Genomic DNA, 24752 nt, shown 5'->3' with positions numbered 1-24752 from the left:
CATGTGCAGAGCATGCAGGTTTGTTACATAGGTATACATGTGCCATGGTGGTTTGCTGCACCCATCAACCCATCATCTAGGTTTTAAGCCCCACGTGCATTAGGTATTTGTCCTAATGCTCTCCCTCTCCTTCCTCACCACCCACCGACAGGCCCCAGTGTGTGATGTTCCCCTCCCTGTGTCCATGTGTTCTCATTGTCAACTCCCACTTATGGAGTACATGCAGTGTTTGGTTTTCTGGTCCTGTGTTAACTTTGCTGAGAATGATGGTTTCCAGTTTCCTCCATGTCCCTGCAAAGGACATGATCTCATTCCTTTTTTTTTTTTAAGATGGAGTCTTGCTCTGTCAGCCATGCAGAAGTGCAGTGGCGCGATCTCAGCTCACTACAATCTCCACCTCCCAGGTTAAAGGGATTCTCCTGCCTCAGCCTCCCAAGTAGCTGGGACTACAGGCACACGCCACCACGCCTGGCTAATTTTTTTGTATTTTTTGTAGAGACAGGGTTTCACCGTGTTGGTCAGGATGGTCTCAATCTCTTGATGTAGTGATCCACCCGCCTCAGCCTCCCAAAGTCCTGGGATTACAGGTGTGAGCCGCCACACCCGGCCGATCTCATTCCTTTTTATGGCTGCATAGTATTCCATGGTATATATGCACCACATTTTCTTTATCCAGTCTATCATTGATGGACATTTGGTTTGGTTCCATGTCTTTGCTATTGTAAATAGTGCTGTGATAAACATACGTGTGCATGTGTCTTTATAGTAGAATGATGTGTATTCCTTTGGGTATATGCCCAGTAAACGGGAGTCAAATGGCATTTCTGATTCTAGATCCTTGAGGAATCACCAGTGTCTTCCACAGTGGTTGAACGAATTTACATTCCCACCAACAGTGTAAAAGCATTTTTTCCTATTTCTCCACAGCCTCGCCAGCATCTGTTGTTTCTTGACTTTTTAATAATCTCCATTCTGACTGGCATGAGATAGTAACTCATTATGGTTTCAATTTCCATTTCTCTAATGATCAGTGATGTTGAGCTTTTCTTCATGTATTTGTTGGCTGCATAAATGTCTTTTGAGAAGTGTCTGTCATATCCCTTGCCCACTTTTTTATGGGGTTTTAGAATAGGTAGTTATTTTTATGTCAGTTTTATATGTTGTGCTTTTCAAGGAATTCATCCATTTCATTTAAATTGTTAACTATAGTAATACAATGGTATAAAGTTATTTGTAATATCAAAAAAACAAAATTAGGCCAGGTGTGGTGGTTCATGCCTGTAATCTCAGCACTTTGGGAGGCCAAGGTGGGCAGATCATCTGAAGTCAGGAGTTTGAGACCAGCCTGGCCAGTGAAACTCTGTCTTTACTAAAAATACAAAATTAGCTGGGTGTGGTGGCACACGCCTGTTGTCCCAGCTGCTTGAGAAGCTGAGGGAGGAGAATCGCTTGAACCCAGGAGGTGGAGGCTGCAGTGAGCCGAGATCATGCCACTGCACTCCAGCCTGGGCAAGACAGAGCAAGACTCCATCTCAAAAAAAAAAAGAAAAAAAAGAAAAAAAGAAAGTTATTTTGTTGCACCCAGTCTCCTATTTATGAAACTCTTTCCAAAACCAGAAGAAAATTCATCTCACTAAAACATGAACAACTTGAAAGATTATAATTGAAGTCCATAGAAAAATATCATAAGTAAAAGACCATTTTCCACCATGCCCAGCTAATTTTTGTATTTTTAGTAGAGACGGGGTTTCACCATATTGGTCAATCTGCTCTCCAACTCCTGACCTCAAGTGATCCACCTGCCTCAGCCTCCCGAAGTGTTGGGATTAAAGGTGTGAGCCACTGCACCCAGCTGGATTTTTTAAAGTAAACATTTAAGAAACACTTACCCTTCAAGAGCTAATAGTGTGGAAAGTGTAAGGGAAATGGAGATTGGAAAAGAGAAAAATAGAAAAACAATCAAATGGAAATATAGATGAGAACTTGTCAGGGAGAAACAAGGGAATATCAATTCAAAACAATTATGAAAGCAGTCCACAAAGATAAAAAGCAAAACCACAGAAGAAATACTAAAAACTATCGTTCAAGAAAATTTCCTGAAATAAAAGAACACAAATCTACTCATTGAAAGCACCTGAAAAAACTGACCCCCTAATCACTAACACCAAGGAATATTCTAATAAACTACTTCACTTTAATAATAAAATGGGGCAAGGACATTTATATATGTAGATGAAAAAGACAAGTATTTCATAATAGAAAAAGTCTGATTGAGTGCAGACTTTGTAATAAGAAAGTCGTATGCTAGGAGAGCAAGTCAGATGTTTGAGATACTCATTGAAAGAAAAACACAAGCAAGGTTTTTACCTCCAGCCAAAATGACCTTCAAGATTAAAAGTCACAAAGGGCCAGGCGTGGTGGCTCACACCTGTAATCCCAGCACTTTGGGAGGCCGAGACAGGTGGATCACCTGAGGTCAGGAGTTTGACACCAGCCTGGCCAACATGGTGAAACCCCATCTCTACTAATAGTACACAAAATTAGCCAGGCATGGTGGTGCATGCATGTAGTCCCAGCTACTCAGGAGGCTGAGGCAGGAGCATCACTTCAATCCGGGAGGCGGAGGTTACAGTGAGCCGAGATCATACCATTGCACTCCAGCCTGGGCAATGAGAGCAAAACTCTATTTAAAAAAAAAAAAAAAACTCACAAAGACTCATGAACACAAGGAATATTGTTTCCATTAGCTCTTCCTGAAAAACATACAAATGAAAAAATTCCCATTAACTAAAAATTGATTGGCAGAGCTTGTGCATAAGAATTAATGGTGGGCATCGACTATATGTGCCTCTAAAATTTGGGCTAAATGAAAGGTATCTGTGTGATAAAAATATAACAATTGATACATATTTTAAAAATGCATAAATGTTTCTGTATCATGAATATAACAATAAATAGAATCAACCAGAGTGGGGATATGTGTCACGTGTGAGTCTTTACTCATGCATGTATGTAGATATGTGTATTTCCATCGACATGTAATTATAGAACAGTGTGGGAGAACTTCTGTAGCACATATTGGTCCTCTCAATAAACATAGAAAGCCTTAATTCTCTGACTAGGTGAAAAAATATTTTTCAGAGTGGCTAAAAAGCAAAATCCAACTCTCTGCCGTACACAACTAAAGCAAACTGTATCACAGAGGTTAAAAATAAAAGAATGATCTTTATGTTCTCATGATAGACCAATACTTGGCCTTTAGCAATGCGTTAAAAAATGTTTAAATCTTCTTACCAATTGATATGGCATTCAGCAGTGTCTGCCTGGTGTAAGTAGGTGCTCTTGTCCTGTTGCTCCCTGTAGGCACCTGTCTCTCCCCTGATGCTGGGTTAGGTGTTTGTCCAGTATTTGCCCAATCAGAGAACTGATAGGTTAAATAAAAGCTATTAATTTGCAGTTTGTCCAGGCTTTTATGTGAAGAGGACACTCACCAGTTCTGTGTACCTCCGAGGGAAAGCTAAAGTTGGCATAACCAGTTTTACAAAAAGCAATGACCCAAAAATTCTACCTTTAGGTATATACCTGAGATACTTGCATCCGCTTGTGCCAAGAGATACATAAAATAATATTCAAATAAGTGATATTCACAAGAGTCAACAAACACTAAAAACAACCCATGTCTATTAGTAAACAAATGGAAAATATACAACATTCATATACCAGATTACTGTGCAGAAAGGAAAATGATGAATTATAATTACATGCAACATGAGTGAAGTTTACAAACATACTATTGAGTGAAGCAGAAAGAAAAGAATGAATACTGATGATTCCATTCATATAAAGTTCTAAAGTAGAAAAATCCAAATCACAATTTTAGAGGTGCATGTGTAGATAAAAAGATAAAAAGAGAACTTCTAGGGAACTGCTCAAATAACAATAAAAGCAATGGCTACTTTTTATAGAGGACAGAAGCTGGGAAGTAGCACATGAGAATGTATGGGTTATTATTACTTGACCTGGATAGGGTGGTTTTGTGTGTATTTGCTTTAAATAATTCATTAAGCTCGATGTTTGAAATATTTCGTATTTATTTGTGTGATCATGAAGGCAATACATGCTTTACGACTAACATTAAGAAAAATCCCACACCGTGACAAACGTGTTTTTTCTAACATTTATAATCCCAGTTAATTTCATTTGCTATAATCTACAAATATGCAATAAAAGTGTAAATACAAATGTTTATTCTAAATTAGGAATAGACACCACCCTTTTTCCTCCTACTCCACCTGTGGATCGTTACTCACCTGTTAAGAAACTAGAACAAGTGGTCTGACTTTGGTGATTTATACGTGATTTCCTGTTCCACATGGCATGGGGTTGTATAATTACAAGAATAGTGTGAGGCTATTCGTACTGTGATTATTCTTATTATGATTAATCCTTATTGTTATTAATCTTGTTCTTATTGTGATTATTCCTGTTGTCCTCCCCACCAAACACACTGTACATGCCCACACACCGCCAGGGAGAAAAACATCCCGGTTCAGATTCTCAGCACTGCATTTAGGAATAAAGTCTCGTAGTAACATTAGGCTTTTAGTTAGGTTTTTTTTTTAATTTTATTTTTTACTTTTTGAGACAGAGTCTCACTCTGTCGCCCAGGCTGGAGTTCAGTGGCGTAATCTCGGCTCACTGCAACCTCTGCTTCCTGGATTCAAGCGATTCTCCTGTCTCAGCCTGCCAAGTAGCTTGCATTAAAGGCGTGCACCACCATGCGTGGCTAATTTTTCTATTTTTAGTAGAGACAGGGTTTCACCATGTTGGCGAGACTGGTCCCAAACTTCTGACCTCAGGTGATCCGCTCGCCTTGGCCTCCCGAAGTGCTGGGATTACAGGCGTGAGCCACTGCACCTGACCACATTACACTTTTAGAAGGCTCAGGTGTTTTACATTGGGCAGGTGAACTGGCTAGTATTTGTACCCTCAATCATTGCTATGAACTCCACATAATAAGACTAGTTCATGAGGAATAAATCTGCCAAAACCATTAACTATATCATGGATACCAAAGAGATTGGGTTAGCAGGTCATATCTCCTTTTGTATTAACCTCCTTTATCCACCCCTCCAAGTATATAATTAAGTAAATAGAGCGATATTTTGGCGATTTCAAATGAAGTCTGTAAGATTATTCACTTGTCCTATTATCCTTTCTTAGGTAGTGTCTTAAAACACAAGAACCAAGGGGTCCTTAACTGCTACATTCCCAGCAAGGACTGGGGAAAGGTGATGGTCGAAATCTTGCCCTTGTAACACTGCATGTTAAGAGAGCACTAAGGGTGGGGAGTATTTGGGATTCAGGCATTAGGAATGGGAGCCTGGCATTGTTGGGAGGAGCAGCAGCGTTAGGTTACTTTCCAAATACCCCTAGAGTTTAATTGCCTTGATTTCTTCCCCTAAATCTGACTATTAGTCCATGTCCATCAAGAGAATGGGAACAGAGAATGGCCTCCTCTCACTTTCTCAATTCTCTGTTCTTCCACCTTCTCACCTCCCCCTTCTGTGCCTTTTGTCCTCCAACATACACTTAATAGGAATGGGGGAGTGGAAGAGAGGCTCATCTGAGTTGGGGGCTGAAGGGGAGATTGCAATGGTAACTGCGTTTTTGTTGCTGTTGTTAACGGTGTTTGGCATTTTGGAGGAAGCTAAAGAGCAATTTGATTTAGAAGACTATTCCGTCAGTCAGATCACACCGGAACAAGTCTTCTTGACCTTTGCTAACCCAGAGAAAGCATCCAGTGACGATGAAAACGAGGTACCATGAGATTCCCTCTCAAAAAAAAAAAAAAAAAAAAGAAAAAAAGAAAAAAAAAAGAAAAGAAATGGCCTATACGTGAGTCCTAATAAACTCATGTACTCGTCAAGCTGGACTGGTCTGAGTCATTCTTTGGTCTGCTGGCTCCTTCCCAGTTTGGGGCGGAGGATGTTCTATATAGTCCTGGATTTTTCCCCAACTAGGAAGAGAACTCCTTGTCCTGCAGTGTTCCTCTAGCGCCCTCTCCTGACAAAAGCTTAACTTCGGAGCTGGAGCAAGTCGTACCGGGCATCGCAGGGGACAGTGAATTTGGCCTGTGATCGAATCAAAACCTGCGATTCTAAACAAACACTGGACGCGAGAATTGGGGTTGGGCGGGCCAAGAGGAGCAAGCATTATAGAACTCGGGAGCATGAGAAATATACGGAGGTGGAAACGCCGGGGTGGCTAAGCGGGTAAAGGCAGCGGGCGCAGATGAAGCGGGCGGGCGGGGCGTCCCCCGCGCTGAACCGTCCGGGACAGAAGCCGCAGGGGCTGCGCAAGCTGGAGAAGGGAACGCGAGGACAGCGCGCGTGGCGCGGGGTCTGCCCCAGGACGGCATCTTTTGAGTGGCCCGTATGAGGTGTTTGCAGGACCCCGGGCCTTTGGGAAGTTGTCTGCTAAACCCCAGTAGACCCTGAGGAGCAGCGGCTCATGAATCTTCTTAAACTTGTCATCAGCGGCTGGGCCTGCTGAAGGTGACCATGGCACACGACGGAGAGAGGAGCCCGCGAGAGGCGGAGGATTGTGGGGTCGTCCAGGAGGATCGATAGGCGAAGAACCTGAAGAGCATCCAAAAGGGTGCCTAGGTGGGGCCCTTTCAGGGACTTGGGGCGTAGGGCAGGGCGCATGGGACGAGATAGGTGTGTGCATGAACAAGGTGGGTGGGCGCATGGGACGAGGTGGGTGGGGCGGTGGGTGAGGACCCCGACCCCTGTCGGGCTGTAGGGGAAGCAGGGAAGAAGTAACGTTGGGCAGGTGGGGCAGCAGGTGGGCGCACTGGAGCTGAGGGATAACAGGTGGAACAAACTGGGGACTACACTTGTGGGCGCACGTGCGGAGGAGGGACTGAGGCGGCTCCTGCGTGCTCCCCTCGCGCACCGCCGACTGCTTCAACCGTACCTCTCGCGGCTGGCACCGCTGACTCCTACCGCTCCGCTTACTGCGCGCCCTCCGCCCTCGTGCAGCCAGCTCCCAGCCGAGTCCGCGCGAGGGCCAGGCTACAGACCTGCCCGCGGGCAGCTGGCGGTTGGGGAGAGCGTTGGGAGGAGCCCCGCCCCGGTGGACGCGCGCTCTTCAGTGGCAGAGGCGGCGGCGAGGCCTGAGCGGTGAGTGCCCAGGAGTCCCGGCCAGTCCTCCTCCTGCGGGCGTCCCCTGTGCTGGCCGCTGCTCCTTGACGCACTGGAGGCCGGCGCGCAGAGCCCTAAAGGGCGACCCCCCAAACAAAACTCACGCATATAAATCTCCAGAGACTTCCTCATACCCTCTCCCCACCACCACACACACACATACACATAATCAAATCAAATAGAAGCACTGTTTGGAATTTTATATTGGCTATGCAAAGTGCTTGAACGCACTGACTTTGGAAGCAAATGCCTTGTCCCTAGTCCTCACTAGTCCAGAATTTATTTGCTGTGACCTATGGCAAATTGCTTGGTTTCTCTAAGCCTCCATTTCCTAAGGCTTGTATCTGAAAATAACTGTAAGAGGAAAGGATGCTATTGTATCCAACCCAGAGGGCGGTCCTGATACTTACATTGCAAGAACATGTTAAGTGTTGCATAAATGGCAGCAGGGGCTGTGGAAGTTCAGTGATGATAAGTAGTTTAATTTGTCTTAGTTTTCCTTTGTCAAAGCATAAATTCCACCAGAGAAAGTCACATATGCAAAGAATACTTTAGGCAAAGATGTTGTCCTAGGGAAGGGAGACTAGAACTCAGTCTAAACTAACTCTGAAACAAAGTCGGGCAGGGTTTTTTAAGCTTTAGGATGAGAGTAGAAAGGGGCTGGAGGGCTGTAGGAAGCATACTGAGTTGTTTGCTGAGATTACAAAGGTTTCCTCCGTGATTAGGCCAGCTGTGTTTGCTAATTGGCTCTCAGGGAAGTTATGCTCCTACCCTCCCATAGAAACTGGGACATAGGGGGACTGTCTTCCTTGATGATTGCATTTCAAAGGAATGGCTCCCAGGTCCTTGACAAAGATTATTCTGGTTTGTAAAACTAGTAAGACGCTATTAAAAAGAATTACGTATATCTCAAGACAGAGAAATGATTTACAGTGAAAAGCTTTCTAAAGAAAATGCTCTGTATTAGTCCGTTTTCACGCTGCTGATAAAGACATACCCAAAACTGGGCAATTTACAAAAGAAAGAGGTTTATTGGACTTACAGTTCCACGTGGCTGGGGAGGCCTCACAATCGTGATGGAAGGTGAAAGTTACATCTCACATGGTGGCAGACAAGAGAGTTTGTGCAGGGAACCTCCCCTTTTTAAAACCATCGGATCTCATGAGACTTATTCACTATCATGAGAACAGCATGGGAAAGACCCTTCCCCATGATTCAATCATCTCCCACAGGGTTCCTGCCACAACACACAGGAATTATGGGAGCTACAAGATGAGATTTGGGTGGGGACACAGAGCCAAACCATATCATTCTGCCCCTGGCCCCTCCCAAATCCGGTATCTTCACATTTCAAAACCAATCATGCCTTCCCAATAGTCCCTCAAAATCTCACCTCATTTCAGCATTAACTCAGAAGTTCACAGTCTACAGTCTCATCTGAGACAAGGCAAGTCCCTTCTGCTTATGAGCCTGTTAAATCAAAAGCAAATTAGTTACTTCCTAGATACAATGGGGGTACAGGCATTGGGTAAATACAGCCATTCTAAATGGGAGAAATTGGCCAAAAAAGGGGGCTACAGGCCCCATACAAGTCCAAAATCCAGCAAGGCAGTCAAACCCTAAAGCTCCAAACTGATCTCCTTTGACTTCATGTCTCACATCCAAGTCATGCAGATACAAGAGGTGGGTTCCCATGGCCTCGGGTAGCTCTGCCTCTGTGGCTTTGCAGGGTACAGCCCCCGTCCTGGTTGCCTTCACCGGCTAGCATTGAGTGTGGCTTTTCCAGGCACACGGTGCAAGTTGTCAGTGGGTCTACTATTCTGGGGTCTAGAGGACGGTGGCCCTCTTCTCACAGCTCCACTAGGCCAATGCCCCAGTAGGGACTCTATGTGGGGGCTCCAACCCCACATTTCTATTCTGTCTGCCCTAGCAGAAGCTCTCCATGAGGGCCCCACCCCTATAGCACAATTATGCCTGGGCATCCAGGAGTTTCCATACATCTGAAATCTAGGCAGAGGTTCCCAAACCTCAATTTTTGGCTTCTGTGGACTCACAGGCTCAACACTACATGAATGCTGCCAAGGCTTGAGGCCTGCACCCTCTGAAGCCACGACTCAAGCTCTACATTGGCCCCTTTCATCCATGGCTGGAGCAGTTGGGATACAGGGCACCAAGTTTCTAGGCTGCACACAGCACGGGTAACCTGGGTCCAGCCCATGAAACCACTTTTTCCTCCTAGGCCTCTGGGCTTATGATGGGAGGGGCTGCCATGAAGGTCTCTGACATGCCATAGAGACATTTTCCCCATTGTCTTGGTGATTAACACTCAGCTCCTTGTTACTTATGCAAATTTCTGCAGCCAGCTTGAATTTCTCCTCAGAAAATGGGATTTTCTTTTCTATTGCATTTTCAGGCAGCAAATTTTTCAAACTTTTATTGTGTTTCCCTTTTGAAACTGAATGCCTTTAACAGCACCCAGGTTACCTCTTGAATGCTTTGCTTCTTAGAAATTTCTTTCACCAGATACCGTAAATCATCTCTTTCAATTTCAAAGTTCCACAGATCTCTAGGGAAGGGGCAAAATACCACCAATCTCTTTGCTAAAACAGAACAAGAATCACTTTTGCTCCAGTTCCCAACAAGTTCCTCATCTCCATCTGACACCACCTCAGTCTATACCTTACTGTTCATATCACTATCAGCATTTTTGTCAAAGCCATTCAACAAGTGTCTAGGGAGTTCCAAACTTTCCCGCATTTTCCTGTCTTCTTCTGAGCCCTCCAAAACGTTCCAACCTCTGCCTGTTATGCAGTTCCAAAGTTGCTTCCACATTTTCTGGTATCTTTTCAGCAGTGTCCCCCTATGCTGGTACCAATTTACTGTATTAGTCCATTTTCACACTGATGATAAAGGCATACCCAAGACGGGGCAATTTACAAAAGAAAGAGGTTTATTGGACTTACAGTTCCACGTGGCTGGGGAGGCCTCACAATCGTGGCGGAAGGCGAAAGGTAAATCTCACATGGCAGCAGACAAGAGGGGAAAGCTTGTGCAGGGAAACTCCCCATTTTAAAACCATTGGATCTTATAAGACTTACTATCATGATAACAGCACAGGAACGACCCATCTCCGTGATTCAGTCATCACCAACAGGGACCCTCCCATAACACGTGGGAATTATGGGAGCTACAAGATGAGATTTGGGTGTAGACACAGAGTCAAACCATATCATGCTCTAAGAAAAGAGAGTTTTGGGCCTAGAGTCAGGAAAAAGCCTTTTCAAGTCAAGCCGAGGAGAACTTTAAGGCTGTCTTGGCTACCTCATTTTGTGCAAAGTGGGCAGAAAGTTTAAAAGAAAAGAAACATATATTTAAGTATAATTAAGAAAATTACAATGTCTCAGTTAAAGCAGTTCAGTTCAGAAAAGGAGCTGAAATTAAATAGTATAAATTTAATTCTAATAATTCAGGGCTATGAACCATGTAATTGCTTAATTTTCAATAACTAATTGTTCTTTTGCAACTACAGTTTGGCAGGTTGCCCTAATAATTTTCAGGCATTTTAGGTTCTTGCTCCTCCCAACCCTCCTTTCCCTAACAAGGGTTGCATCCAAGTTATCAGGGATAAGGGTGGAGGGTGTTACATATTTAGGACCAGGATGTTGATGTGCATTTGTTCCTGGCCAGACTCTTTTGGAGTCAGAACTCTTCTGCTATAAATAAGATCCCCCAAATCTATTTTGGGAACAGTGAAAGGGATGGGATGATGCTGAGCAGCTGGACTTTGGCATTTCCTTATTGTGCATTATTTCCAATCCATTGTTTTACCCTGGAAAGGGTCAACTGAAAGAACTGGCCATTGTCTTTGTAGGTTTAAGTATTGCTCTGTCTTCCCTGAGACCAAAAAATAAAAGATTGAATGAGGGATGTTACTGAATCGAAAACTTATGGTTAATATTCCAAAACATTACCCACTAAAAGAGCAAGAGAAAAAAGTTAGTGGGAGAGTGTTTCGGATGATTCCTTCTTCACAGGTTTACCTGTTCCCCCATCTGAAGAGTTAATTAGAAAAACTATATAGGTACATTATATAAAGTTCAAACTCTATAGACATACAATTTGTAAAATGTGTAAGTCCCCCATTTTCCACCTCCTGAGGACATACTATCAACAGATCTTCTACCACTTTTCTTTTCTATACATGTGCTACTTTTCTATACATATATATTTTTCCAAACAATGTGTTTATATCATGTATAATGCTTTGCAATTTACTTTTTCTACCTTAACAATATATTATCCTCTCATGACAGCACATCTATATCTATCCCTTCTTTGTAATAGAGGAACAGGATTTTATTGAAGGTATTGGCATGATTTATGTAATCATTCTTTCTGTTTTCATTTGATCTTACTGTTTTCCAGTGTTACCATGAACATCTTTCTGCCTGAATCTTTGTTTTGCTATGGTTTTACTTTATGAATTTTGTTTCTAGGTTTGTTTGCTCTTTTTTTTTAATCTTTAAGACTTGGATCTGCTGCATAAATTCCTTTAAAGTTTGCAGACATGTATCGAGTGTATTGATCAGCTGCACTAAGGAGTAAGCACTTGATGTGAATCCCCCTTCCGTGAAAAATCCTTTAAGAATGGCATAGTTGCAAAGTTGGAAGGCTGTGTGAATCATAAACTGATTTTACCCCATCACCACATCAGCCAAACACCTGCTCTGCCAGTTTGATTAAGATTAGTCATGTATTTCATGCCTGTAATCCCAGCACTTTGGGAGGCCAAGGCGGGTGAATCACCTGAGGTCAGGAGTTTGAGACCAGCCTCACCAACATGGTTAAACCCCATCTCTACTAAAAACACAAAAAATTAGCCAGGGGTGGTGGTGCACACCTGTAATCCCAGCTACTCGGGAGGCCGAGGCAGGAAAATCGCTTGAACCCGGGAGGTGGTGGCTGCAGTGAGCCGAGGTTGTGCCATTGCACTCCAGCCTGGGTGACGAGCAAAACTGCATCTCAAAAAAACCGCAAAATTTAGTCATGTATTAATTGAGATTTACAGGGCCATGTCCTTTATATAAAACAATGCACAATGCACTAAGCTCCATGGTGTTTGAGACACAAAGGAGAACAAGATACCATCCCCACCACTGGGTAGTTTAAGATTGTTGTCTGTATCCAGTATATAGCAATTGTAATGATTTCTAAAATGTTTTTCTATTGAGATACAGTTCACATGAAATGAAGTGCTCAGATTTTGAGTGACAGTTTGATCAGTTTCAAAGAATGTGCACACCTAATCAAGACACAGAACATTTCTGTAACACCAGAAAATTCCCTCTTGCCCTTTCCTAATCAATCACAAACCCCTCCCCTATAACCATTGATGTGGTTTTTGCCTGTGCCTTTATATGAATGGAATCATGCAGAAAATACTTTTTTGGGTATCTTACTTTGTCTTCCTTGTACCCCTTTGTGCAAATCCTCCCATCCCTAGACCTCGACAACTGCTGGTCTGTTTTCTGCCCTTGTAGTTTTGTATGAATTCTTTATGTATTCTGTTTGCCCAGGCTGGAGTGCAGTGGCATGATCTTGGCTCACTGCAACCTCTGCCTCCCAGGTTCAAGCAATCCTCCCACCTCGGCCTCCTGATTAGCTAGGATTATAGGCATGTGCCACCACACCTGGCTAATTTTTTTTGTATTTTTATCAGATATGTATTGTGAATACATATGTATTGTGAATAACATTCTTTATCAGATATGTATTATGAATATTTTCTTTCTCCACTTGCATTTCTGTTTCCTTGCAGTGTCTTTACAAGAGTACATTTTTTATATTTTAATGGAATTTAATTTACCAATTTTTCCTTTATGGCCCATACCTTGGGTGTGCAAAGTAAGAAATCCCTACCCACCTGAAGGTAACAGAGATTTTCTCCTATGTTTCTTCATTTCATTCATTGCTCCTCTTTTCTTTTAAATTTGTATACTTTTAGCTTTTTTCATTTAGGTCTGTGACCCATCTCGAGTTAATTTCTTGTGCCTAGTGTGAGGTAAAGTTGGTGCTATTTTTTCCCCCATAAGGATATTCAGTTATTTTTGGAAAGATAACTGAGTTTTGGAAAGAATTCCCTTTGTTCCTTTGGTACTTTTGTGGGAAAAAAAAATTGACCATCTTAGTGTGGGTCTATTTCTGGACTCTGTTCAGTTTCACTGATATATGTATCTGTGTCTTCACCAATACCACACAGTTTTAATTACTGTAACTTTATATATCTTGAAATCAGATAGTATAAGACCTCCAGTTTTGTTCTTTTCTAAAGTTGTTTTTGACTATTCTAACACTAGAATTTCTATGCAGTTGCTTATTGGAACTTTGATGGGATTGTATTTATTTTCTTAAAGCCTCACCTACAATGTGTTGTAAAGCTTCTGAAATTTTGCCCATCTGAAAGTAAGTAATGACTTGTCAGTTTTAATGGACATTACTCTTGTTATGAGTGAATATGAAGATCTTTTGTTATGTTTGAGGACTATTTTTCTTTGAACTGCTTTTTTTTCATTAACATTTTTTATTATACTTTGAGTTCTGGGGTATATGTGCAGAACGTGCAGTTTTGTTACATAGGTATACACATGCCATGGTGGTTTGCTGCACCCATCAGCCCGTCACCTACATTAGGTATTTCTCCTAATGCTGTCCCTCCCTTAGCGCCCCCCCTCCCCACCTCCTGACAGGCCCAGGTGTGTGATGTTCCCCTCACTGTGTCCATGTGTTCTCCTTGTTCAGCTCCCACTTATGAGTGAGAACATGCGGTGTTTGGTTTTCTGTTCTCGTGTTAGTTTGTTGAGAATAATGGTTTCCAGCTTCATCTATGTCCCTGCAAAGGACATGAACTCATCCTTTTTATGACTGCATAGTATTCCATGGTGTATATGTGCCACACTTTCTTTATCCAGTCTATCATTTGGGTTGGTTCCAAGTCTTTACTATTGTGAATAGTGCTGCAATTCACATACATGTGCATGTATCTTTATAGTAGAATGATTTATAATCCTTTGTGTGTACACCCAGTAATGGGATTGCTGGGTCAAATGGTATTTCTAGTTCTAGATCCTTGAGGAATCACCACACTGTCTTCCACAATGGTTGAACTAATTTATACTTCCACCAGCAGTGTAAAAGCATCCCTATTTCTCCACATCCTCTCCAACATCTGTTGTTTCCCGACTTTTTAATAATCACCATTCTAACTGGTGTAAGATGGTATCTCATTGTGGTTTTGATTTGCATTTCTCTAATGACCAGTGATGATGAGCTTTTTTTTCATGTTTGTTGGCTACATAAATGTCTTCTTTTGAGAAGTGTCTGTTCATATCTGTCACCCACTTTTTGATGAGGAGAACATTTTTGCAATCTATCCATCTGACAAAGGGCTAATATCCAGAATCTACAAGGAACTTAAAGAATTTTTTTTTTCATTTTTCTAATGGTTATCCCTCCCCCTTCAATTTATAGACATCTTCATATATATATATAGGAGAGATTAGCCCTTTATCTGTGATACATGTTATTTTTCTCCCAGTTTGTCATTTATCTTTTGGCTCTGTGTTGACATTTACTTCACAAAATATATTTGTACATACTATGTTATCAGACTTATCTTGGTAATAGATTTTGATTCATGGAGACTTTTCCCACTCCCACATTTTATATTTTTCCAAATGACTATTTGTTATAGCACCATTTACTATAAAGTAGAATTTTTTCCCAGTTAGTTGGGATGTTAACTATATAATAAACTAAATTTCTATATGTAGTTTGGTTCATTTCTAGACTTTCTATTCTGTTCAATTTGCCTGTCTTTCAATTCACATACCATACAACACTTTTTTAACTATAGAGACTTTGTAGTATGTTTTAATATTTGGTAGAGCTAGTTACACATTTTTTCCTATATGTTGTCTTCTAGTAGTTTTACAGTTTCAAGTATCACGTTTAAGAATTTGATCTGAATGGCCAGGCACGGTGGCTCATGCCTGTAATCCCAGCACTTTGGGAGGCTGAGGCAGGCAGATCATGAGGTCAGGAGATCAAGACCATCCTGGCTAACACAGTGAAACCCTGTCTCTACTAAAAATACAAAAAATTAGCCAGGCGTGATGGTGGACGCCTGTAGTCCCAGCTACTTGGGAGGCTGAGGCAGGAGAATGGCGTGAAACTGGGAGGCGGAGCTTGCAGTGAGCAGAGATTGCGCCACTGCATTCCAGCCTGGGTGACAGAGCGAGACTCTGTCTCAAAAAAAAAAAAAAAAAATTAATCCATTTTGAGTTGATTTTGTACATGGTATAAAAGGCTAATTTCATTCTTTTCCATATATAATCCAGATTTCTAAACTCCATTTATTGAAGACACTGTCTTTTCTCCCATTGTGTGTTCTTGGCATCTTTGTCAAAAATCAATTGATGGTAAATGTGTGGGTTTATTTTGGGGCTGTTATCTTCCTTTGGTCTATGTGTCTGTTTTTATAGTAGTACCATGCTGTTTTGATTACTGTAGATTTGTAATATATTTTGAAGTCAGGAAGTATGATGCCTCCATTTTGTTCATTTTCCTCAAAATTGTTTTAGGTATTTGGGGTTTTGTGGTACAATAACAATTTTAGGATTTTTAATCTATTTCTTTGAAAAGTGTCATTGGAATTTTGATAGGGATTGCATTGAATCTGTAATCACTTTTGGTAGTATGGACATTTTAACAATATTGTTTCAATCCATGAACATGGCATATCTTTCTTTTTATTTGTGTCTTTGATATCTTTCATCAATGTTTTATGATTTTCAATATACAAGTCTTTCACTCCCTTGGCTATATTTGCTCATAAGTATTTTTCATAGCTATTGTAAGTACAGTTGCCTTTTTTATTTCACTTCAGATGGTTTAATGCTAATGTATAGAAACTTTTTTTTTTTTTTTTTTTTTTTTTGAGACAGTTTCACTTTTGTTTCCCAGGCTGGAGTGCAATGGCGAAATCTTGGCTCACTGTAACCTCCGCCTCCTGGGTTCAAGCGATTCTCCTGTCTCAGCCTCCCAAGTAGCTAGGATTACAGATGTGTGCTACCATATCCAGATAACTTTGTATTTTTAGTAGAGATGGGGTTTCACCATGTTGGTCAGGCTGGTCTTGAACTTCTGGTCAAGTGATCCACTTGCCTCAGCCCCCCAAAGTGCTGGAATTACAGGTGTGAGCCAACATGCCCGGCTGAAACTACTATTTTTGTAGGTTGACTTTATATCCTGTAACTTTATTGTATTTTATTAGTTCTAGCAGTGTTTTCACTGACATTTTAGGATTTTCTATACATAACATCATATTATCTGCAAACAGGAACCATTTGGCTTCTTTTTCAATTTGGATGACTTCTCTTTCTTTTTTTGCCTGATTCCTCTGGCTAGGTCTTCCATTACTATATTGAATAGGAGTGGTAAGAGCGGACATCTTTGTATCTTTCCTGAGATGCTTTTGGAAAAAGCTTTCTTTATCTTATCTTGTGTGTGATATTAATGGTGAGCTTGTCATATATAGTCTTTATTGTGTTGAGTTATATTCTTTCAGTGCCTAATATGGTTAGAGTTTTTATCATGAAAGGATATTGAATTTTGTCAAATGCTTATTCTGCATCTGTTGAGATAATATATGGTCTTTGTCCTTTATTCTGTTAATGTGGTGTATTAACATTTACTTGCATATGTTGAACCATCCTTGGATCTCAAGGATAAGTCTCACTTTATTGTGGTGAATGAATGATCCTTTTAATATGCTGTTGAATTCAGTTTGCTAGTGTTTTGTTGAGGATTTTTGCATCTACGTTCATCAGGGAATTAGCCTGTAATTTTTTTTTTTTTTTTTTGAGATGGAGTCTCACTCTGTTGCCCAGGCTGGAGCGCAGTGGTATGATCTCAGCTCACTGCAACCTCTGCTCCCTCCCAGGTTCAAACAATTCTCTTGCCTCAGCCTCCCAAGTAGCTGGGATCATAAGTATGTGCCACCGTGCTCAGCTAATTTTTGTATTTTCAGTAGAGATGGGGTTTCACCATGTTGGCCAGGCTGGTCTCAGACTCTTGCCCTGCTCATCTCGGCCTCCCAAAGTGCTGGGATTACAGTCATGAGCCACCATGCCTGGCCAGCCTGTAATTTTCTTGTATGTCCTTGTCTGGCTTTGGTGTCAGGGTAGTGCTGGCTTCATAAGATGTGTTTGGAAATATTTTTTCTTAAACTTTTTGGAGTTTGATAAGGATTGGTCTTATTTCTTGTTTAAATGTTTTGTAGAATTCAGCCCAGAAGCCATCTGATTCTAGGCTTTTCTTTAATGGGAGACTTTTTATTACTGATTCAGTCTTTTTTTTTTCATCAGTCTGTTTGTTATCAGTCTATTTTATCAGTCTGTCTGTTATCAGTCTGTTCAGATTTTCTTTTCTTTGTGATTGATACTTGGTAGGTTGTATGTGTCTAGGAATTTTTTCATTTCTTCTAGATTATCTAATTTGTGTTTTTTTTTTTTTTTTTTTTGAGACGGAGTCTCGCTCTGCCGCCCAGGCTGGAGTGCAGTGGCCAGATCTCGGCTCACTGCAAGCTCCACATCCCGGGTTCACGCCATTCTCCTGCCTCAGCCTCCCGAGTATCTGGGACTACAGGCGCCCGCCACCTCGCCCGGCTAGTTTTTTGTATTTTTTAGTAGAGACGGGGTTTCACCGTGTCAGCCAGGATGGTCTCGATCTCCTGACCTCATGATCCGCCCGTCTCGGCCTCCCAAAGTGCTGGGATTACAGGCTTGAGCCACCGCGCCCGGCCTATCTAATTTGTTAACATGATTGTTCATCATAGTCTCTAGTGATAATTTGTATGTCTGTAGTATCCATTATAATGTCTCCTTTTTTATTTCTGATTTTACTTAAAACTCTTCTCCTTTTTTATTATTCTAGCTAAAAGTTTGTTTTATCTTTATCACAAGTTTTGTTGATTTTTTTCTATTGTTTCTCTAGTCTATTTCATTTATTTCTGCTCTGATCTTTATTTTATCCTTCCTTCTGTGAACTTTGTGCTTAGTTTGTCCTTGTTTTTCTAGTTCCTGGTTTTCTAGTTTCCAATTCCAGTTCCTATACCTAGTTTCTAGGTATAATGTCAGCGTGTTTGAGATCTTTCTTCTGTTTTGATGTAGATGTTTATTGCTATAAACTTCACTCTTAAAACCACTTTTGCTGTATACTATATAACTTACATATTTTTGTATGTTGTGTTTCCATCTTCATTTGCCTCAAGATATTTTTAAATCCCTTTAATTTCTACATTGACTCATTGGTTGTTTGGGAGAATGTTGTTTAATTACCATATGCTTCTGCATTTTCTGAAATTCTTTCTATTTTTGATTGTTAGTATAATACCACTGTGGCTGGAAAAGGTATTTGAAATGGATTTCAGCCTTCATAAATTTACTAAGATTTATCTTGTGGCCTAACATACGAACTCTCCTGGAGAATGTTGTGTGTGTGCTTGAGAAGAATGTGTACAATTGACCCCCCATATCTGTGTGTTCTACATCCACAGATTCAACTCTGGGCCAAAAATAGTAAAAATAATATTAATAAATAACAATATGACAATAATACAAATAAAAAGCAATGCAATGTAACAAATATTTATATAGATTTTATATTAGGTATTATGAGTATCTAGAGAAAATCTGAGTCATAAGGAGTATGTGTGTAGATTATATGCAAATACTACACCATTTTATATAAGACACTGAGCATCCGTGGATTTTGTTATCCTCAGGGGTCCTAGAACTAGGCATTAGCATTGTGCCTAGTTGGGGCTTACCTGTAGCCTGTGTCCACTGGTGCCAGCCTGGAGGTTGGGTGTATGGTTGCTAGCCCAGAAGCTAGGTCTGTGAAAAACTGGGTCTTGGAGCCATCTTAGGACCTGGGTTCACAAGGCTTGGCACAGGGAAGGCCTGGGCCCTGTGTTTGCAGGTGCCTGCCAGGTGTTTGAGCCCAGGTGTGCCATCCTTATTCTGGGATGCCTAGTGTTTGGGTCAGCCTAGTGCAGGGGCAGGCCCAGAGACCAAGTCCACCAGGCTGGGCTGGAACCTGGGACTGCAGAATCTGGCCTGGCATTGGTATGGGCTTGGAGGCTCAGTTTGCTGGTACTAGCCTGGCAATGGGTAAGCCCAGAGCCTGTATCTGTAGGGGCCAGCCTGGCAGCTGGGTCTACCAGGTAGGCCCAGAACCTGGAGCTGTGAGATCTAGCCTGGTGCTAGGGCAGACGTGAAGGCTCAGTCCCCGACTTATTTTCTTGATGTTAGCTTAGATTTTGATGGGCAGAAATTTTAGATTTTGATAAAGCCCCTTTTTTATGATTTGTATCCTTAGTATCCATTTTAAGAAATCTCTGCCTACCCCAAGGTCAGAAAGTTATTCTGTAGTAATAGTAGAAATTTTAAAGTATCTTATGTTCGTCTCATGTCATATTCAGAAAAAATTGCTTGTAGAAGTAGTTGACTATAGCATTTTGTTATTTTTTTTGCAGAGAGGATTCATTTTTTATGTTAGGCAGCTGTCAGTACTTGCAATCTTGGGAGCGCCCTCATCCTGTATTGCGGATTGAGATTATTTGAAGTTGAGGTTTGTAGAAGCTAAAAGGATTGAGATTATTGGCCAGGTGCGGTGGCTCAAGCCTGTAATCCCAGCACTTTGGGAGGCTGAGATGGGCGGATCACGAGATCAGGGGATCGAGACCATCCTGGCTAACATGGTAAAACCCATCTCTACTAAAAAATACAAAAAACTAGCCAGACAAGGTGGCGGACCCCTGTAGTCCCAGCTACTCAGGAGGTTGAGGCAGGAGAATGGCGTAAACCCGGGAGGCGGAGCTTGCAGTGAGCTGAGATCCGACCATTGCACTCCAGCCTGGGCGACAGAGTGAGACTCTGTCTCAAAAAAAAAAAAAAAAAAAAAAAAGGATTGAGATTATTTGCAGTCCCAGGGAAGGTCAGTCTCCTTTAGGTTCCTCCTTACTTACAAAGTCAAGTCCTAATCTAATCCCTTTCATTCCTGGCCCTGAATTCCAGCTCTCTTTCTTGTAGTCCCAAGAATTTAAGTCAGATATTCACGGTCACATAGTTGTGAAATCCCACATGGTAGTGGTGCGATTTCAACCTAGGCAGTCTAACTTCAGATCCTGGGTTATTAAAAGGAAACTTCCATGTCACTCTTACCATGAGGGATGAATTTCATTTGTTTTGCTTCCCATTGTATATCTACACCTCACATGACATGTAGTAGGTATTCAGAAAATATTCATTAAATATAAGAATGAATCTTCTCTTAGACCATTTGGGATACTGTAGCAAAATACCACAGACTATGTGGTTTAAAAACAGCAGAGGTTTATTGCTCACAGTTCTGATGGCTGTGAAGTCCAAGATCAAGGTGGCAGCACATTCCATGTCTAGTGAGGACCCCTCTCCTGGTTGGCCTGTCTTTTCTTTGTGTCCTCAGATGGTGGAAGGAATGAGAGATCTCTGTGGGGCCTCTTTTATAAGGGAATTCATCCCATTCTAATCACCTCTCTAAATCCCCACTTCATTTTTATTTCCATTTATTTCTTTAATTTTTTGAGATAGAGTTTCACTCTTGTTGCCCAGGCTGGAGTGCAGTGGTGCAATCTCAGACACTGCAACCTCCGCCTCCCTGGTTCAAGTGATTCTCCTGCCTCAATTCTCCTGCCTCAGCCTCCCGAGTAGCTGGGATTACAGGCGCCTGCCACCAGGCCTGGCTAATGTTTTGTATTTTTAGCAGAGACAGGGCTTCACCATGTTGGCCAGGCTGGTCTTGAACTCCTGACCTCAGGTGATCCACCCGCCTTGGCCTCCCAAAGTGTTGGGATTACAGGCATGAGCCACTGTGCCCGGCCCCAAAATCCCCACTTCCAAATACCTTGACTTTGGGTGTTAGGATTTAACATAAGAAGTTAGGGGAACATACACATTCAGTTCATTGCAAATCTGTTCCCCTTAGCAATACTGTTAGTGGTAGTTACTTCCAATCTGATAGATTATTGAATAGCATTTTGGGCTTATAGTTGTGCTGTGATTTTATATACTGTTTTGTTGCTTTGCCATTGGTGGTGACTTACTTGTTTTTTGTTGTTTTTAAATTAGTATTTCCATGGGGATTGGGAAAACTACTGGCAAAATTTATCTGGAAACTTGCATCAACAACTTATTGATCTTTGTTTTGTGGTTGGTATTTTATCCATATTAGAAGCTCCATAGATGTTGACTAAATTAAAAATGTAGGTTGGGAGGCTGAGGTGGGCAGATCACTTGAGGTCAGAAGTTCGAGACCAGCCTGGCCAACATGGTGAAACCCCATCTCTACTAAAAATACAAGTTAGCTAGGCGTGGTGGCAGGTGCCTGTAATCCCAGCTATTCAGGAGGCTGAGGCAGAAGAATCACTTGTGGGAGGAAGAGGTTGCAGTGAGCTGAGATTGCACCACTGCAGTCCAGCCTGGGTGACAGAGTAAGACTCTGTCTCAAAAAAATAATAGGGATAAACAATTTCTCAAATATTTTAAATCCTTATAGTTCCTATTTTAAATCTTTATTAAATATTTCTTGTCTTTAAAGCTTGATTATAAAATTAAGTAGTTTAAGTAATTTACTTGTCTAAAATTTACACATCATTAGATAATCTTTTCTTTTTAAAAAACTTTACTCCCTCCATAGAGTTGAACTTCCTCTCTTTTTAGAAGAATGGATTTCTCGGAGGCCAAAAAATTTATGGTTCTTCTCTGGAAGAATTTTATTTTAAAGGTAAGTTGAACTACCTATAGGGTTATTCCAACAGCTCAGAGGCCACAGGGGGAACTTCTGACAGCTTGATCATTGAATTTCAACTTTTACTGTTTTACTTTTTTCAGTACGAAGGCTGGGTTATCTCTGCCAAATATAGAGTTCTCCCAGAGGGAGATAATAGCAGGCTGTTATGTAGAAAGCAGAAAAAAGACAGTCCAGGAAACTCCTGCTATTATAGAGTGAAGCTGTGTTTTTGGCAACCTATATATTCTTTTATAAAGTATCTTTTATCTTAATATAAAAGAATTATACACAATACAGGACTATTCAGCCATGAAAAAGAATGAGATCCTCTCATTTGCAACAATATAGATGGAACTGGAGGTCATTATGTAAAGTGAGATAAGCCAGGCACAGAAAGACAAACTTTGCATGTTCTCACTTATTGGTAGAAACTAAAAATTGAAACAATTGAACTCATGGAGATGGACAGTAGAAGGATGGTTAACAGAGGCCGGGAAGGGGTAGCTTGGGGTAGGTAAGGGGGAAGTGGAGATGGTTAATGGGTACAAAAAATAGAAAGCATGGATAAGACATAGTATTTGCTAGCACAACAGAATGACTAGAGTCAAAAATAATTTGATCGTACATTTAAAACTATCTAAAAGAGTATAACTGGATTGTTTGTAACATAAGGGATAAATGCTTGAGGGAATGGATACCCAATTTACCTTGATGTGATGATTATGCATTGTGTGCCTGTATCAAAATATCTCATGTAACCCATAAATACATATACCTGCTATGTACCCACGAAAATTAAAAATTAAAAAAAAAATTCAAAAATGAACTTGCAAAGTTAATAACCTCTTAGGACAATTAACATAATCTTTTTTCTTCTTCTTCTAGAGGCGGCGATGTATTGCTTTAGTTGTGGAAATGGTCCTCACATTTCTGTTTAGTGCCGCACTCTTGGCAGTACGCTCTGTTATTGTTATAAAGAAGAACGGACCTTTTGATTTCGCTGCTCAGCCTGTTGATGAAGTGCCTTTCTACGTCACAGCTTCCTTAGCTTCTGCTTTCCCTTTGGAATTGGCTTATGTGCCTTCCAGAAGTACTGTGGTTCAGGGTATTGTCGAAAGGGTGAAAATGGATTTAAACCCCCAAATGAAAGGTTAGAACTTAACGTTTTCTGAAAAAACATACAGAATTACTAAGTTGATTTAGTGAAGACATACTTACAACCTTATTAACTGGTTCTTTTTTTTTTTTTTTTTTTTTTTTTTTTTTTGAGACGGAGTTTGGTTCTGTCGCCAGGGCTGGAGTGCAGTGGCCGGATCTCAGCTCACTGCAAGCTCCGCCTCCCGGGTTTACGCCATTCTCCTGCCTCAGCCTCCCAAGTAGGTGGGACTACAGGCGCCCGCCATCTCGCCCGGCTAGTTTTTTGTATTTTTTTAAGTAGAGACGGGGTTTCACCGTGTTAGCCAGGATGGTCTCGATCTCCTGACCTCGTGATCCGCCCGTCTCGGCCTCCCAAAGTGCTGGGATTACAGGCTTGAGCCACCGCGCCTGGCCATATTAACTGGTTCTTAACCTCCCAAGTAAAACATCGTTGGAATCCTCATACTAAGTGTAAATATTATGGACTTCATTACACTTGAAAGTTAAATTTCCAGAAAATATTTTATTCGTAGAGCCCAGAACAAATAGTAATATTTCAAAATGAGATGACCAATTATGATGATGATTCTAAGTTGTTATCCAGTTTTGTGATACTGTTTTTTTCTATCTGGTTGTGCTTCTTGAACCTGGGTAAGTATACCTTCAGGGGTGTGTGATTTTGTGCCACCGATCAGTGGTCAGTTATTTAAAACAATGTTTTATATTAAAATGTGGTGTGAGTAATATAAGAAGGCTTTAGAAAACACTCAAGCTATGTAGCATTATTTTAAAAGCCTTCAGTCCCTCACTTACCTTCATATTCCCAGATCAGTTTCTTATCTCTTTCTCTCAGAGGTAAATACTGTCAGAAGTTTGGGCCGGCCAGGCGCGGTGGCTCACGCCTGTAATCCCAGCATTTTGGGAGGCCGAGGCGGGCAGATCACCTGAGGTCAGGAGTTTGAGACTAGCCTGGCCAACATGGTGAAACTCCATCTCTACTAAAAATATAAAAATTAGCCAGGCGTGGTGGTGTGCACCTGTAGTCCCAGCTACTCAGGAGGCTGAGGCATGCGAATCGCTTGAACCCAGGAGGAGGAGGTTGTGGTGAGGCAAAATTGTGCCACTGCACTCCAGCCTGGGTGACAGAGTGAAACTCTGTCTCAAAAAAAAAAAAAAAAAAAAAATTGAAGAAGAAAAAGTTTGTGGGCATCTCCCTAGCATACCTCTCTCTACACATGTGTGTGCATGGGCGCACACACACACACTCATGCAACTTTTCCATCTTTTTTTGTCTTTCAAGAGATATGAGAGTCCTTGAGAGTAGATGCCATCTCAAAGCATTCTTTTTTGTTGTTTGCTTTTTTATCAAAACATTCTTATTTTAAAATAAAGACTGAAACAAAAGAATATGAAGTTCCCAGTAATTTTTAAATTCTACAACAAAAATATCCCAACAAATTTAGAGTCTATTATGGGTTACTCCAACAGTCTGTTTGGGTTACTCAAAATATTTTCTGA

At 41.3% G+C, this 24752-nt stretch overlaps 1 protein-coding gene across 4 annotated transcripts in view; it reads left to right on the top strand.

Moving 5' to 3' along the window:
• The first annotated feature begins 6366 nt into the window (after positions 1-6366).
• Positions 6367-24752, top strand: part of LOC126944488 (phospholipid-transporting ATPase ABCA3-like) — a 179919-nt gene continuing 161533 nt past the window's right edge. For 2 of the 4 annotated variants that reach the window (XM_050774026.1, XM_050774023.1), the window contains exons 1-3: positions 7105-7187; positions 22005-22091; positions 22983-23247. In XM_050774026.1, coding sequence (XP_050629983.1) covers positions 22032-22091; positions 22983-23247 — 325 coding nt within the window. In that variant the 5' untranslated portion in view covers positions 7105-7187; positions 22005-22031. Of the gene's footprint in view, positions 6669-7104; positions 7188-19802; positions 19899-22004; positions 22092-22982; positions 23248-24752 lie in introns of those variants that run through there. The other 2 variants (XM_050774024.1, XM_050774025.1) reach the window with 2 other exon arrangements.

The sequence above is a fragment of the Macaca thibetana genome, chromosome 20 (assembly GCF_024542745.1).
Source record: "Macaca thibetana thibetana isolate TM-01 chromosome 20, ASM2454274v1, whole genome shotgun sequence".
Taxonomy (NCBI): Eukaryota; Metazoa; Chordata; class Mammalia; order Primates; family Cercopithecidae; genus Macaca; species Macaca thibetana.
Note: the sequence above shows the minus strand (reverse complement) of the source record. Positions and strands in the feature narration are given on the sequence as shown.